The sequence below is a fragment of the Canis aureus genome, chromosome 11 (genome assembly GCF_053574225.1).
Source record: "Canis aureus isolate CA01 chromosome 11, VMU_Caureus_v.1.0, whole genome shotgun sequence".
In the NCBI taxonomy this organism is placed as follows: domain Eukaryota; kingdom Metazoa; phylum Chordata; class Mammalia; order Carnivora; family Canidae; genus Canis; species Canis aureus.
This window is the reverse complement of record NC_135621.1, coordinates 43,463,629-43,480,565: the sequence shown is the minus strand read 5'-3', so window position 1 is coordinate 43,480,565 and position 16,937 is coordinate 43,463,629. Positions and strand designations below refer to the sequence as shown.

At 41.7% G+C, this 16,937-nt stretch overlaps 1 protein-coding gene across 3 annotated transcripts in view; it reads left to right on the top strand.

The window, feature by feature from the left end:
- The first annotated feature begins 1,845 nt into the window (after window positions 1-1,845).
- The window catches only part of IL18R1 (interleukin 18 receptor 1), a 38,943-nt gene continuing 23,851 nt past the window's right edge, over window positions 1,846-16,937 (top strand). The window contains exons 1-3 of one of the 3 annotated variants that reach the window (XM_077914936.1): window positions 1,846-2,499; window positions 8,872-8,957; window positions 13,033-13,276. In XM_077914936.1, the coding sequence (XP_077771062.1) occupies window positions 8,900-8,957; window positions 13,033-13,276 (302 nt within the window). In that variant the 5' untranslated portion in view covers window positions 1,846-2,499; window positions 8,872-8,899. Of the gene's footprint in view, window positions 2,500-7,131; window positions 7,195-8,871; window positions 8,958-13,032; window positions 13,277-16,937 lie in introns of those variants that run through there. The other 2 variants (XM_077914934.1, XM_077914935.1) reach the window with 2 other exon arrangements.

Sequence of the window (16,937 nt, the reverse complement as noted above, 5' to 3'; positions counted from 1 at the left end):
ATGGTCCACTGTGAATTAATATTTGCATATAGAATGAGGTAAGGGTCAACCCCATTTATTTTTTTCCCATAGATATGCCCAATTGTTCCTGCAACACTTGTGAAAGGCTTATCTTTTCCTATTGAATTGACATGATGCCCTGGTAAAGATCAATAGGCTATATATGTGTGGATCTATTACTCTATATTATTTTCTATTTCTATGCTCATGCAAATATCACACTATCATGATTAGTATTGCCTTATTGTATGCATTCAGGTCAGCATAAGTCCTCTAATTTTGTTCTTCTTTCCCAAGATTGGTCTGACTATTCTAGGTGATTTGCATTTTCATATAAATTTTAAAACCAGTTTCTCAATTTCTTTGAAAATTCCTCCTGGGATTTGGATTGTAGGAAATATTTAGACTCTATAATATATAGAGTCTAAAAATGTATGGACTTGGAATCCCTGGGTGGCCCAGCGGTTTGGCGCCTGCCTTTGGCCCAGGGCACGATCCTGGAGACCCCGGATCGAATCCCATGTCAGGCTCCCGGTGCATGGAGCCTGCTTCTCCCTCTGCCTGTGTCTCTGCCTCTCTCTCTCTCTATGTGTGTGACTATCATAAATAAATAAAAATTAAAAAAAATAAAAATAAAAATAAAAATGTATGGACTCTATAAACTCCACAGTTTGTACAGAATAGATATCTTAACAATGCATCTTCCAATCCATAAATATGGTATATCCGTCCATTTTTTCTTTTATTTCTCTTTGCAGTATTTTGTAGATCTCATGGTAAACATCTTGTATATGTTCCAAGGGATCTATATTTTGGTATTTGATTTTTTTTATGGTATTGTAAATGGTATTTTAAACAAATTTAATTTTTCAAATTTCCATTAGAGAATATAGAATTCCGATTTATTTTTGCATATTGGCTTATTATTCCATGATTCTGCCAAACTCATTTAGGACTTCAGCAGCTCTTTTGTAAACTTCGAAGGGCGATTTACACAAAATTATGCCTTCCATCAGAACCAATAGTTTTTATCTCTTCCTTCCCAATCTATTTGCTTTCTATTTTTATTTCTTTACTTATTACAGAAGGATTGTCCCAGGTGAGAGATGACATCCTTATCTTGTTTCCCATCTTAGGAAAAAAGCAAAGTGTTTCAATATTAATGATGAAATTACCTGCAGGCTTCTTACAAATGTTCTTTATCAGATTAAGAACGTTCCTATTTTTAGTATTCCTAGTGCTATTCATGAAGAAAGCCTGTTGCATTTTGTCAGATGCTTGTTCTTATTGCCTTTATCGAGATCATTGTTTTACTTTTCTCATTTATTACACGATGAATTCTTTTGACTGAACAAAAAGAATGAAAATGACTCATTAAACCCTCTCCCTATCAGCCGTGGGTTTCATTCTTCTCTTTTGTTGGAAAGATCCTGCTACAGATCACTCTCAAAATGTACCCCGCATTCTTCCACGGGGTGAAAACTTTGAAACACACGTTCTCCTTTGGCTTCCTTTTCTTAACAGTGTAAAATCTCAGTTCAACACCTCCGCCCCCTCTCTACTATTTTCCAGGAGAGAACCCTTCGCCCACGCAGAAGGCCTCGGCACAGATCTGAGGCTTGAGGGCTTCAGCCGACGGCCTCCTCCTCACTTTGGATGACCTGGGGGAGCCGTCCTGTGTGCTCGATGCCCTTCCCGGGCCTCCGTCCCGTCTGGGGCCGCCCGGGCTCCTCCCCCTTAACCGCAGGTGGTGCCCCTCGGCGGCGGGCGCGCTCCCTCTCCCCGTGACCCCGGTGCAAACCCGTCGGCGGCCTGCAGGGCGCGCAACGAGCAGCCCCGCGCGCCCCGGCGCTCCGGGTCCCCCGCCACCGCCCAGCCCCCGGGAGCTCCCGAAACTCGCCGCGCGAGCCTGGGGCACCGGTGGCCTCGGCGCAAGGGCGACGCGCCGGACTTTCCTCTGCGCCCAGGTGGAGAGTCCGTATCCCCCGCGCGAGGGGGGGCGCCCCAGACCAGGAGCACCCCGGAGGAAAGCCGTGTGTACCCCGGGTCCACGGACACCGCAGCCTGGGAGGATCCCCGCCCCCCAGGCCCCCCCACGGGGAGAAACCCCCGACGACGAGCGTCTCTGATTGGAGCATCCCAGGCCGGGACACGCCCCCTGGCCCCGCGGCGCCCCACTTGGAGCCGCGTCCCACCCACAGCCTCCGCGCGCCGCTGCCAGGCGCCCTTTCTTCCTTCTGAGCCTCCTCTGTTCCTTCTGTTTGTTGTTTCCCTTCCCCAGCCTTCTCGAGTTGCCTTACATCTTTGATCACACGTGGGGCGCCTCTCTTTGCGTCGGGGGCGCACAGGGCTGGGGAGACGGCGGGTCGCAGTTTCTCACCCGCCTTTGGAACGCCTGCCTCCGCTGTCGCGACCCGAGTGAGTGCAGGAGGGACGGCCGCCCCCGCCCCCGCCCCCGCCCCGGCCCCCGCCCCGGCCGCCAGGGACTCCCCTCTGAAGGTAAGGAGCGCCCCGGCTGCCAGCCGCACCCCTCCGCGCCCCCTGCGCCGCCAGCCCCGCCGGCCGGGCCAGCCCAGCCAGGGCACGGGGGTTCTGGAAACAAGATCGTTAAGGGTGTGTGCCACTATGTGTAACAGGTCTTCCTCCGCTGATGGGGGGCGGGGGTGCCCCTGGAAAACCCAGACTAGGTTGAAAATATGCGAAGTCACTGGGAGATGCGGTTAATACGTCTAACCTCCGGAACATCAGGGCTCAGCCTACCTGAAGGTGCGCAGAACCCTTACGTTAGCCTACAGTTGGGTGAAATCCTCCAGCACGACGCCTAATTCATAATAAGCGGTCGAATATCTCATTTATTTGATGGAATAGTATACGGAAAAGGAGAAACAGCGGTCGCATGGGGGTACAGAATGGCTCTAAGTGTATCTGTTGTTCACCCTCATGATCCCCAGGCCGACTGGGAGTTGCAGCTAGTGAGGATCATAGGGCATATCACTAGGATGCGAAAGATTCAAATTCAAAGTGCAAAGTATGGTTTCCACTGAATGTGTAACTCTTTTGCACCATCAATACAATCAAAAAAGCATAAATGGAGCTGTCATAAGTAGGGATTTTGTGTACATATATATGTATACATGCAGATATGCATATACATGTATATATAGTTTAAAATATTATTTATATAAGTAGATGTCCAGGTGTCTGCATATATACGCACATATATGTGCGCCCATGCACACATGAATAATTGGTGAGACAGCATCCATTTTTCCAGCTAGTATAATTTCAGACCTTAAAACTTGCCCTATAATTCTTTTTTTTTTTTTTCTAAAAAAGTGAGAAGAGCTAAAATAATCGGTAGCTTTTACAAATTAAGCACTTATCTGGCATGGTATAGAAAACTTTTAGATGCATTATTTTCTCTCAATCCTCCTGTAGGCTGACTGAAGTAGGCACTATCATTATGCTTAATGAAAGGAGGAGAACCAAAGCAGAGAGATGTTTAGTCATTTATCCAAAGGCATCCAGCTTACTAAGTAATAGATCACAGATTCACACCAAAATTTCCCTGATTCCAAAATCTCTACTTTTAATTTGAGGTGCTTCCAGGAGTTAGAACCCCAAGCAAGTTGCTTTGCAGGTTAGGAGACAAACTAATGACTGGGTGATCCCTGTCAGGTATAGACACCTGAGGTTATTGTATTAATTTCACCCTCTTCCCTTGTTCTATTCTTGGGAACCTCAGCAAACACTCCTTTTGGTGCTGTGCAGTGCTGGGATCTCAGGCGCACTTCTCATCCTGAGGACCTTGAGTGGCTTGGGAGGGTGTACATTTGGGAGAAACTGGGTTTATTCAGGTTCTGGGATAATGCGACTGCTAACCAACCCTTCCCCTCCCTGCCAGCACAAAAACACATACAAAGGCTGTGAGCAAGAGGTCTGGGAACACGGAAAGACAGGGTCCCAGGGAGTGGGGATGAATCCAGGAGTAATGGGAATGCCGCGTGGTACAGGTGTGTGGACAAAGGCTGTTTGGGGCACTGGCAGTTGGAGAGCTTCCCTGAGAAGGTGATCAGAGTCAGGTTGTAAGAATTGCAAGGACCCTGCAGTTAGAAGTGGGAAGGGTTCGGGTAGCAGGACTAGCACAGGCGCAGGTGGAGTGGAGGAGGCCTAGGGAAGCCACAGAGATCTGTGTGACAAGGACTATGAAATGGGAATGATTCTCCTGGCCTTGCAGATGAAAAGCCTAATTCAACATAAATTCTACTTTCCTTAGAGTGAAAGCATGTGGAAGCATGTGTGTGCGCATGTGCACCTGTGTGTGTTTTATGTCGAAGATCATTTTTTTCCTCTTTGCGTTGGTTGTTTTATCATCTCAATGGCTGAGTTAAACACTTAGGCACCGAACACAGCAGAAGAAGAGTTATTTTACAAATCACTGGTGTTAAGGTTTTCCTCAAGGCAGTTTATCTTAGGAGGTGCTCAATTTTGATTTGCTGGGTAGAGTGATTTAAGTCGAGGAGATCTACATCTATTCCTGTGTGAGTCAGTGTAACGCTCTATAATCTGGGCCAGTTCACTGGTCAAGTCTCAGCTTCCTTCGCAGAAAGAACTCAGCCTCACAACTAAGAAGGCTACCAAGAAGTAGCCTTACAACTATGGGTTTCTGCGAATTAGGTTTTTTTAGAAAATGGTCACTTTTCTCAGGGTAGGGTATATGAACAGGGCAAGTGGGCAAAACCTTCCAGGATGAGATTCAGACACTCCGCAGGACCCTGGACTATAGTCAGAACGGTTGGCTTGCCCTTCGTCACACGATTTTTAGAAGAGAACTTTATCATTTAGGGAAAACTTCATGCCATTCAGTGATTTAGGGGAAGTTTGTGAATGTTCTTTGTGTGTGTGCACATACATATCTATATACATATACATCTGTGTATGTGCACATATACTTAATATGTCTTAAATGGTGAATTATTATTAAATGTGTATTTATGATATATTAAATGTACTTTTAGGTACACAAACAAGTCCGCTAGATTAGTGTCTTCCTACCGTGGTTGCATATTAGAATCGCCAGGAGGATTTTCAGGTGTCTGGGTGAGGACCTAGGTATTGTGATTATTATTTAAGATCCAGGGTAGAATGAGTACCCTAGACTTCACATCAGTTGTTAAAACATATTTTCCAAGATATCATGCTTTAAGGAGCATTTCAAAGGTAAGATTATGCAGATGTAACAGTGGATCAGATGATCACCTAAGACACCAAACTTTATATATTTAATGAATTTAATGAATTCATCAATTCAGCAAATAATAAACATAAAATAAAGTATGTCAGTTAGTGATGAGTACTATGAATGAAAAAACAAAGCACAGTGGAAGAGGAAAGAGTGGTGTGTGTGTACATGTGTGCAAGCACATACACACACATGCTTGCATACATACACACGCTTGCATGTATTTGCACCTGAGCAATCATGCTGCTAGATTTCCATAGAATGCTTGCAGAGAGCCCTTCCATTATAACTATGCTTTCAGCACACTGTAAAGGGAAGATGGGACTTTTTAATTAATTATAGAGAAATAATTAGTAGCTCTTTGAGAAAAAAAATTATTTAGACCTATCTTCATACCAAACAAGAAGATTAATTGTTAATGAATAAAACATTTTAATGTTAAAAAAAGCCCCTAAGCCATAAAAAGGAAGAAAGCATACCTTGAATATACATACACCAGACCACTGAGGGGAAAGGAATGGCCTACATGCAAAAGTAATGGAAAAATCACCAAGAAAAAGCATAGTGGAGTTGACTGCATAAATATGAAGTCTCCCATATGTGAAACAGCAAAAGAGGAATTTGAAGGGTAAATTCAATAAGTTGAAAAAAAAAAAAAACCCCGCTAAGACATCTAAGAATTGGACCAAGGTCTAAAAAAATAGTTCATACACAAGGGAATATAATAGCTAAAAACATATATGCTTAATATTATTTTTTAAAAGATTTTATGTATATTTCAGACAGAGAGAGAGAGCATGAGCAGGAGAGGGGCAGAGGGAGAGGGAGATGCAGACTTCCCGCTGAGCGGGGAGCTGGAGGCGGGGCTTCATCCCAGGATCCTGGGATTGTTATTCCAGGATCATGACCTGGCAGAAGGCAGATCCTTAACTGACTGAGCCCCCCAGGCACCCTTATGTTCTGATTTATAGCAATAGAAACGCAGGTTAAAAAACAAACAAACAAACAAAAAACATGAAACACCATTAACCAATTTAAAGAGAGAATTAAAGAATGAGAATGCAGGATGCTTATGTGGGTGTGATAGATGGATATTATCTTGCACAGCTGAGGAGTATGAATTATTACATTTCTAGAATGCAGTTTGGTGGTATGTGTTTATCTCATTTAAAATGTATTCTTTAAAAAAAATAAAAATAAAATGTATTCTTTGATCATAGATTGTATTGCCATTGTCATAACACCAAGAAAGGTAGATAAATAACTAACATTTAAGTGATACTTCTTATGCACCAGATACTTTGCAAAGGTAACTCATGAAACCTTCACATCAGTTCTGGGATGTAGTATTGTTATTCTCTTTCCTAAATAAAGAAACTAAAGAGCAGGGAGGATAAGTGACTTGCCCAGGGTATTCAGCTGGTAAACAATAGGATGAGGATCCAAATTCAACCAGTTTGGTGCCAGAGGTCATGCCCCCAAAACTGATCCATACCCTTTGACACAAGAAGATAGTCATGAGGTTATTTTGTAATAAAAATATCTTATAAATTATAATACTTACTAGGCTTACTAGGATATCTGTGACATTTCCCAGATTAGCTTTTCTTTCGAAAATGAGTTCCATTATTTAATAACTTAATCTTTTAAAACCACAATAAGTACATTATAATTTATATACATACACACAGAGCAGCCCAAATATCAGCTACTTTGTACACTGGGATCTTAACATGTTTCATATTGAAATTCAGAGTTAACATGTTTCATATTGAAATTCTGAATTAACTCAGAGTTAATTCAGAGTTAATAATGCTGGATTATTTCATAGTAAATTTATTTCTCAGTAGACCTTGAAAATTAACGAAAGCCAAAACCAAGAAAAAACAGCAGTGCCCTTTATGAGGCTGTGTCAGTCTTAACCAGAGGAAACACTTTTCATTCTATTTGAGGTAAAAGAATAGATAGTTAATAATAAATGTATGTAATATGTGTGGGTGGGGGATTGATTTCAAGCCACATAACCATAGAAATAGTCTAATTTGAATAGTTGGTACTTTCCATACATTCTTAACTCTTTTGTCTTTACATTATTATTATCTATTGGAAATTACAGCAGATGCTTTGTGATGTTATTCATAAAGATTGATGTAAGTGGTTTGATGGTTTTGCTGTTAAACTTCATCCAGGATTTGAACATTAACAGCCATTTTTTTTAAGTATGGGAGGTGAGTGGCAGTTGGTAAGAGAATTATTTGGGACGGAGACACTACCATGCATCCAGAAAGCCTTCATTGCTTTGGTTGATCTAATTACTCAATAATTTTGGTGATAAGCCTTCTTACTAATTTCCATTTTGGTAATGAGCAGATAGGATCTGACACTTTTAAGTAACTTGCCTAAGGTTGCAGAGCTAGTCAGGGCTCCAGATGGAATGCCAGCCCAGGGTTGTGTGCCCCAGAAAGCGAGCTCTTTCATCACGCTGTGCTTCCTCCACCCAGTGGAGCTCAGTGTGTGTTATGCAGGGAGCATGGGATTGCTTCTGAAATATTCATACTCAGTGTAAGAGTCCCACTGCCCCCTTCCCTTGTTCTACTCTCTAAATTTGTAATTCACGGGACAAATGATGGGTTGGAGTAAGGACTTAAATTCAATACAGATCTGAGTTGACGGCGTCCATGTAGATTAGACATTTGGAGTGTAGGGAATTTCTGCTTCGTCTCTCTGTTTCCTAAAATAAACACATGTGGGTGTATGTGTGTAAATACACACACACACACACACACACACATCCATACATCTATTCCCCTGTAACAAGTGTTAGTGCTTACTATGTGCTAGGCATTGGTCTGGACTCTTATGATACAGTAATGAACAAAGTAGATAGTTTCTAGCTCATGAAAAACTTTGTTCTGAAGAAGGAAGATGGATATTTATTTATTTAAGACTTCATTTATTTATTTGAGAGACTGAGAGAGAGAGAGACAGAGTGAGAGAGAGGGAGCACAAGCTGGGGGAGGGGCAGATTCCTTGCTGAGCAGGGAGCCTGATGTAGGGCTCTGATCCCAGGCCCCTGGGATCATGACCTGAGCTATAAAGGCAGATACTTAACTGACTGAGCCACATAGGCACCTGAAGGTGAGTCTTTAAAAAGTCAAGTGATAAATGAAGATCATGATGAGCATTCTGGTGTGATGAGAGAAAAAGGAGCACACACAGACACAAACACACCCCTATTTGGGCACACCTGCCATACATGTCTTGGTAAATTACAGACTGTCTATTGATAGACCAGTAGGTTCTCTGGAAATACTTTTGTCTTCAACTTTGATCTTTGAGGTAAGATTTAGTAGACCAGGCTCGAAATACAGCAGACTCTCTTGTATCAGAAAATTGCGCTAGTTGGAAATTTTCTGGATGCTGAAATTCATTACCTTGAAGTTTTATGAATTCTGTGTAGCTGAAAGTTCTGAGAATACTTGATGACTATATTAAAGGATGTGAAAACTTCCTGCACTGATTTCTTTTTAAAGTCTGTGTGCCAGAAGATTTTTAAAAATTCTCCTTCATGACACAGGTGTGCTTTTGTTTGCAAGTTTGGGCTGAACCTGTCTTATTCCATTTTCCAGAGAAAGCATTGGAGGCAGAATCCTAAATATGCATCATATAGAACTACTCTTGACACTTTTGGCGCTTATGTTTACAAGAACCTTAGGTAAGTAATTATAGTCATTCACAAGCATACTTAATTGGTAGTCTAGAGGGAATATGAAGGTTTCACTTTTTTTATGTGGAGGTGTCTACTGAAGATGCTGAATTTATTAAAATTAGTGGTTTTGAATTTTATTTTGAAAGTTACCACCCATTTGGTGTCCCTGGCATAGAGAAAAAAACGTTCATAGAAATGATATCAAATAAGAATTATATGGAACTACTGAAAAAGAAAACATTTAGCCCTCTGAGTTTATGTAGAGAGAGCAGGATTGTATCTGGAAACAAATTACATTTGTCAGAGATGAAAATCTGCTTTATGTTATTGAAAACTGAAGAGTTCACAGCCATCGTTATTATTGATTTTTAGAAAGTTTTACACGCATTATTTTTCTCCAAACATGAAGGCCAAGAGTGATCTCATTTTTTAGGTAGTGAAGACAGTGAGTGGGAATACCTTGCAGGGCTGGGGGGAAATATTCAAGTTAGAAGGACTACATAAGAAAGACTGCATAGACCGGAGAAAACACGTAGGCTTCATATCAGGTGGCAAGTACTAGTTTTAACTGAGCGGTGATGGCTTGGAGACTTTTATCAAGAAGGATTCTGTGGCTTTATAGGATCCTTTGGAGAAGAGATGCATGACTGAATAGCAAGGTTCTCTTTATGCTTTGGAGGAGCAGGTGGGAACAGAAATATTAATTTGCCTTGATCTGTTATCTAGGAAAGGGTAACACATGAGCCCATATCTCTACTTTGAAAATTACTGCTGAAGAGATAGGGAATTTAAGTGAGTGATACTTTCAAATAATTCCAGTCCAATATTTACTGAAGTGGGTCCATGTTTGTTGGAATGCAGACAATGCAATACTACCCAGATGTTAAAGGAAGGAGATAGATCTGCTGCTTTTGATATGGAATAATCTGTTAGAAACTGCTGGGTGAAAAGCAAGGTGCAGGAAAGGGTGCATCATGGGTGCCTTGCTCTATAGACATACACTAATAACCTTGCTCCCAAGTTACAATGAACTATGTTTCAGGCTGGAAAATAGCCATGCAATCCATTCTAAAGGGTTACTAAGGTCCCAGCAATTTGTCCTTTCAGGAATCAGAAGAGTACCTTTTATAAAGGGTTCGCTCTAGGCAAATATGACAATATTCTACATGAGGATTCATTTAACCTAGTAGAAGCTGAAAGACAATATCCTATTTATTGTCCAAACTCAAGGCAATTTCAGAGACAGACATCATTTCAAAGGGTCTAGGTTGTTGACCTTGCTGGATTCTTACTCTCTGTTCCTGTAAGAATGGGAGTACCTGTTCTGGGCAGCCCGTATACCTTGAATTCCACTCTTTTTTTTTTTTTTTCCAATCAAAACTCATTTCCTTTTTTTTTAAAGATTTTATTTATTTATTCATGAGAGACAGAGAGAGAGAGAGAGAGAGAAAAGCAGAGACACAGGCAGAGGGAGAAGCAAGCTCCATGTGGGGAGCCCGACACAGAACTCGACCCCAGGTCTCCAGGATCAGGCCCGGGGCTGAGGGCGACGCTAAACCGCTGAGCCACCCAGGCTGCCCTCAAAACTCATTTCTTTTTCTTGTTTTTTTTTCTCAAAACTCATTTCTAATCAACAACACCTGTAGTGTTAAGCATAAGATTAGGTAGCTGATGAAACCACTAGCGGCCAGGGAGGTGTGAACGGAGTATGGTCAGTAATATTGTAATAACATGTGGTGACTACATTTATCATGGTGAGCACTGAGTAATGTATAGAATTGTTGCTCTCCAACCATCTACCCCTGGCGAGTATGTAATCCAGGTTAGGTTTCAGCAAATGGTAAGTACTCCCCAAAAGAAATGGTGAATGTGTCTATCACAACAAAGACACAGATATTTATGGAAGTGTTTTTTTTAAAGGTAGGCTGAAACATAGAAAGAACACATATATTCAACAACAACAGAATGGATAAATTGTCAAATATGACAACTATAAAAACTATGAGAAAAAGAACAAATCACTGCTTCTTGCAGCAACATGGATGCCTATCCAAGACATGATGGAGTAGGAAAGAATCCAGACACAGAAGAGCACATACTGTAGGATTTGTGTACTTTGTCTTATGTATAGTATATCTCTGAAACAGGAAAATAAATTGTTTTTGACATACCATCCTTTCGGATGTCAATTAAAACTGACACCAACACTTACACATGTATCACAACTTCTGTGTTAAAGTACTGAAATGTAAAATGGAGTTTCTATAACAACCAGCAAACACAAGGCTGATATTCATTAACACTTGTACTTTGAGGTAGATTTGACATCCCATGTATTCAAAGAATTCTTCTATCATTTGAGCCACTTCCTTTTTACATTGTGGTTAACAGCATTGGTTTAAACTAGACAGTTGTTTTGAGAAATAGACCCTAACTATAAAGAAGGCATTTTCTTCATGCCCTCAGAGAAATACTCTACTTAATTTAAGATTCTCATTCTCAAAATTCAGTTAAAGGGTACTGTTTGTGGGGATACAAATTAGTGCAGCCACTGCGAAAAACAGTGTAGAGGTTCCTCAAAAAATAACGAATAGAAACACCATGCAATTCAGTGATTTCACTATTGGGTATTTATACAAAGAAAACAAAAACACTGATTTGAAAACGTACATGCACCCCTAGGTTTATTGCAGCATTGTTTACAATGGTCAAGATAGGGAAGCAACCCAAGTGTCCACCGATAGATGAATGGATAAAGAAGATGTGGTGTATATACATACATGCAATAAAATATTCCTCAACCACAAAAGAGAATGAGATCTTGCCATTCGTGACAACGTGGATGTACCTAAAGGGTCTTATGCTGAATAAAATAAGTGAGAAATACAAATATCATATAATTTTGCTTATACATGGAATCTTAAAAACAAAACAAATAAATAAACAAACAAACACAGACTCTTAAATACAGAGAACAAATAGGTTGCTGCCAGAGGGAAGGTGGGTGGGGGGGATGAATGAAGTATATTAAGAGGAGTAAGAGTGTAAACTTCCAGTTATAAATAAGTCACAGGGATGAGAAATACACATAGGTCAAAATATGGTCAAAGTATGGTCAAAAATATTGTAATAACATTATATGGTGAGCACTGAGTAATGTATAGAACTGTTGATCAATATGTCGTGTACCTGAAACTAATATACCATTGTGTGTTAATTATACTTCAATAAAAGGCCAAGCTGAAGCCACCAAAGAATAGGATATGGAAAGGGTCCATGAGTGCTGATGTTGAACTATCAGATATTCAGAGGGAGGGGAATGATGATCCTGTTAGCTGAAAGGAGCAGATAAATTTCCAAAGTCAGAGCATCTGGGTTGATGGAGAAAGAGGGAAGGAGTGAGGGAGGGAGAGAGCGAGCCTGCAAGAGCACTCAAGGAGGGAAGGAACAGATACCCAGGTTTGGAGTGATATTGTATTAATCAATTCTTGATGATCCACATGGTAACCCAGAGAGATCATGAACTCACACACACTCTAAGCTACATGGGAGTACCTTAACCAACCCCCTGCCTGCCCAGGGAATGGTCAGGTAAACTGACTGAGAGCAGGAGAAGTGACACTTCCGGTGAGACAGATGAGGAACCCTGAGGCCTCTAGATTTCTTGTTTTCATTTCCACGGAGATTTCCCCAGCTAGAGATGTTTTGGGGTAGGTGTGGCACCACAGTGACGTCTGTGGCCTTCCTTAGGAGGAAGTTGTAATGTATAACATTTTCTTTGAAAAGATTTCACTACATTTCTCTGTCTTCTAGCTATGGTAGGTTAAGTTTTGGTACTGTCTGTTTGGGAAAAGCTGTTGGAAATTTTGTCTACATTTATGTCCTGAGAGTGTCCTCATGTTGGTAAAAGTATTGACCCTGAAATAAGAGAACTCACAGGATTGGGACACTGAGATTACTCAGGACTTTCTTACCAAGCTGGCTTATTCACCTAATGCATTAGGAAAGAAAAAGTTTACACTTGTCATTCTGTTTTTTTTTTTTTAATTTTATTTTATTTTACTCTGCTAATTTTATGAAGAAACTTGTACTTCACGTTTTAACATCACTGCGGTCAGAGGGGAACCTTTCTATCTGAAATATTGCCCATCAGCATCTGAGCACAAGAATGAAGCAACCGCCATAAAATGGTACAAGAGCAATGAATCACATGGGCGCATTGAGCTAAATTCAAGGAATTCACCCAGAATTACTCTGCACGATTATATTTTGGAGTTTTGGCCAGCTGAGTTGGAGGACAGTGGATCTTACTTTTTCCAAATGGGGTGAGTATAGCTTCTCTTGTGTTAGTATATTTCATAGAACTCTTGGAATGAGTTCAGCAAATCAGATATACAACAATCTGAAAGGATAATCCATGTATTTACTCTCCCCTACCCTTCCTCCAACATGCATAAAGCCTTCATCATTGACAAATTAAATTAAATAGTTGCCCTTGTGTTTATCTTCTTAGTGATCTTAACAAAGGATTACCTTAATTTCTTTTAGGGGATCCTTACCAAAGATAAGTGGGTACCAAATGAAAGTCATTTTACAATTCAGCTGCTCCCATTGTATAGAGTTGCTGGGCAAATGGAATAGGTGAAGGCTCCATAGTGAAGCCTTCAGGGTATGGTGAAAGGGGGCAACCTCAGCTTCCCTGGGTGGTATCCTCAGGCTGGGGAGAGAGGTCAGAATTGGTACTGACACATCCTAGTCCAGTTTTCCAGGGTTTGTAGAGTATCAGGGGGTAGTGTGAGTGAAGGGTGCGTGGGTTTAACAGCCAGTCACAGACCTACAGACAGGGCCAGCAAGAGAGGGGAACACAGAAAGAGCTTTGCACCGCCTTCCCAGGACATACCCCTATAGCCTCTGCCAAGACACTCATAATCAAGAGTCATAAGTTCTATGAAATGAGAGAAACTAACTGAATGTTTCAGTGATTGTCACTGAACTAAGTTCTCTTTATACTTTATTTGGTAAGCTGGGAAGGAGTAACTGGGACAGGCGATGTTCTATGTAATGGCTTATTAGGCTTGATGACATGGTGTTGATCTGGCACATTTGTGGCATTGTGTAGTACTTGCATATATATATGAGTATGTGTGTATTTTTATAGAGATCTGAGACTGGCTGACCTGTGGAAGATAGCTCAGGGCCAGGTGAGTGAGTGATGGTGGTGTGCTATCAGATGTAGTAGATTTCTGGGGTGGGTCCTGATCATTATCAATAGTGCTATTGAAAGCAGAGGGAGATAGCGCAGTGAAACCTTGTTATCACTCCTGTGGTTTTGCACAAAATGAGGTCATTTTGGTTTGTTTTTATACATAGGAACTCCTAGGAGTCAGAAAGAAATTCAAGAACTCTTTTTCATTGTTTGTTTTGACCAGTGAATTTTATGTGTTCATTTAAGAGAGATAATTCTAGAAATGGGTCACAGCTAGGTCTTTCCACACTAATGTAGAATGAATACTCACCAATGGGGTAAAAAAAAAAATCTCCGCAATCTGGATTGAATAAAGGCACAATTTAAATGAAGAAAGCAGGGGCGCTTAGGTGGCTCAGTGGTTGAGCATCTGCCTTTGACTCAGGTTGTGATCCTCGGGTCCTGGAATTGAGTCCCACATTGAGTTCCCCGGGGGAGCCTGCTTCTCCCTCTGCCTATATCTCTGCCTCTTCCTGTGTCTCTCATGAATAAAAAAATACAATCTTTAAAAAGAAAGAAAAAGAAAGAAAGAAAGAAAGAAAGGGAGGGAGGGAGGGAGGGAGGGAAAAAGAAGAAAGAAAGAAAGAAAGAAAAAGAAGAAAAGAAAGAAAGAAAGAAAGAAAGAAAGAAAGAAAGAAAGAAAGAAAGAAAAAAGGAAAAGAAAGAACCCTGGACGGGGCAGGAAGAGCACACTGAGAGGAAGAGCCAGCTATCCAAAAATGTCACTTGGAGACAGGTAGGGACTGTCTAATGTCTAAGGCATTAACTGTCTCCCTGTTATGGAAGGTGGAGAACACAGCCTGGATTAGGAAGGAAAAGTGGAAGCATCAAATAGAGACAGGCTGTCAGAGAGGTATGGAGAATCAGGAAGAGGAGCCCAGAGGGCAGGAGAAACAAGGTGGCTCAATGGCTATGGTGATGAACTTTGAAGGGTCTTGGAGGCTGATGAATAACGAATAACACGAGACTAAAGTGATGTAATGAGAAGTGGCCTTGAGGTGGTTTTGAAAATTAATGGGTGGGGTATTAGGGGGTGGGAGTACAGTGCCTGGGTGGCTCAGTTGGTGAAGTGTCTGCCTTTGGCTCAGATCATAATCCTCCCTGCTCAGTGGGGTGTCTGCTTCTTCCTCTCCCTCTGCTCCTTCCTCTGCTCATGCTATTTCTCTTGTTCACTCTGTCTCAAATAAATAAATAAAATCTTTTAAAAGATAAAAAAGAAAAATCAATGGGAACCTATACAGGTTGTTTTGGACACCTAGGGGTGCTAAAGATGGGGATTTTTTTTTTTCAAATTCGGTGCACTGGTGAAGAGTATCCTGTTTCCCTCAGAGGAGTGTGTGTGTGTGTGTGTGTGTGTGTGTACATGTGTGCATGTGTGCACAGATTTAGGTGAGTGAGCCTCTGTAATTTCATGTGGAATCCATTGAAGACCAGACTCCACTCCTGTAATCCCTCCATTAGAACGATAATCCTTTCATTTTTCAGGACTCCTCTGCTAATAATCAAAGCCTCTGGAGACATGCTTGTATCCTGAAGTCAGATCAAATTTAAGAAGGAAATCAACCAAGAAGGGAGGAGATGCAGGAGAGAGGGGGTTTTCTATGATAGATGGGAGGGGAGGGCATGGAGATAGAGAGAAAAGTGCATGCAGAACTCTCAGGATCATGTACCAACTTGACAAGCAGCAGGATTGACTTGGTAAGGGGTCTCCCAAGAATGAGCTAGAGCATTTCAAATCCCTTCTTGTGTGGCAGGAGTGGCTTGTGTAACCAGGAATGGATGGCCTTGTAGGAGAGGAGGCACGGTCACTGCTTTGGGTCAGTTGCCTCAGCTTCACACTGGCCTTCCAGCTCCTTGAGCAAGGACAGTGCCCACCTGTTTATCAGCATTCCCAGTGCGGTGGCAGGGACACAGAGGCATTCTGCTACGGTGCTCACCGAGTGTTAGGAACTGGGGATTGCAGATGTAGACAACAGTATGGCCTGATAGGATGGAAATATGCATGTGCTCTCTTCCTCATAAGTGACAGGACAGAAGGATCTAGAAATATATCTCTGTCCAGCCCAGAGGGGCTGAAGTCGGGAAAACATTAGATACACATGAGAAGAGGATGATGCCAATGGGATTCTGAATCCCTTCCAAAGGGCCGGTAGCTGTATTATGTTCCACGGCCATTGACTTACCTACCTTTCATCTTTAGGACAAGCTTGTCAAGGCACCCACCACTTCCTGCCCAGCCCTGACCAGTCTTGTATGAATACACCCCCGAGGGAGGGGCCAGAGTCACATCGACCCTGAAAGCATAGTATTGGGCAGTACAGTATGGGAACTTGGGCGAGGTACTTAGCTTTATGTGACGATTATCTTAATTACCTCACATAAGAGAAATCGCCATCCCCATTGCACACACACGTGCAATTCCTGGAGCTCAGTAAATGCTAGTCTTCCTTCCACACTGTAGACCTGGAGGGGGACTGCAAGAGCCTGGGGTGGGTGGGTACAAATGTGTCAGACACAAAGGACAACCTAACACATGGCTGTTGTATTTAGTATATGGATCCATATATTGCATGTGCTGCTTAAACAAACATCAGGTTGCAAACATTTCCTTGCTTAGAAGTTCCTTTTTAAAAACTGTGTTAAAGTTGTTTCGTCTTGCAGACTACTAATTTATAATCAGAAGGAACAACATCAAGACCTATTCAAACTAATGTTAGCTCAGTAAGGCACATAAAGTGCTA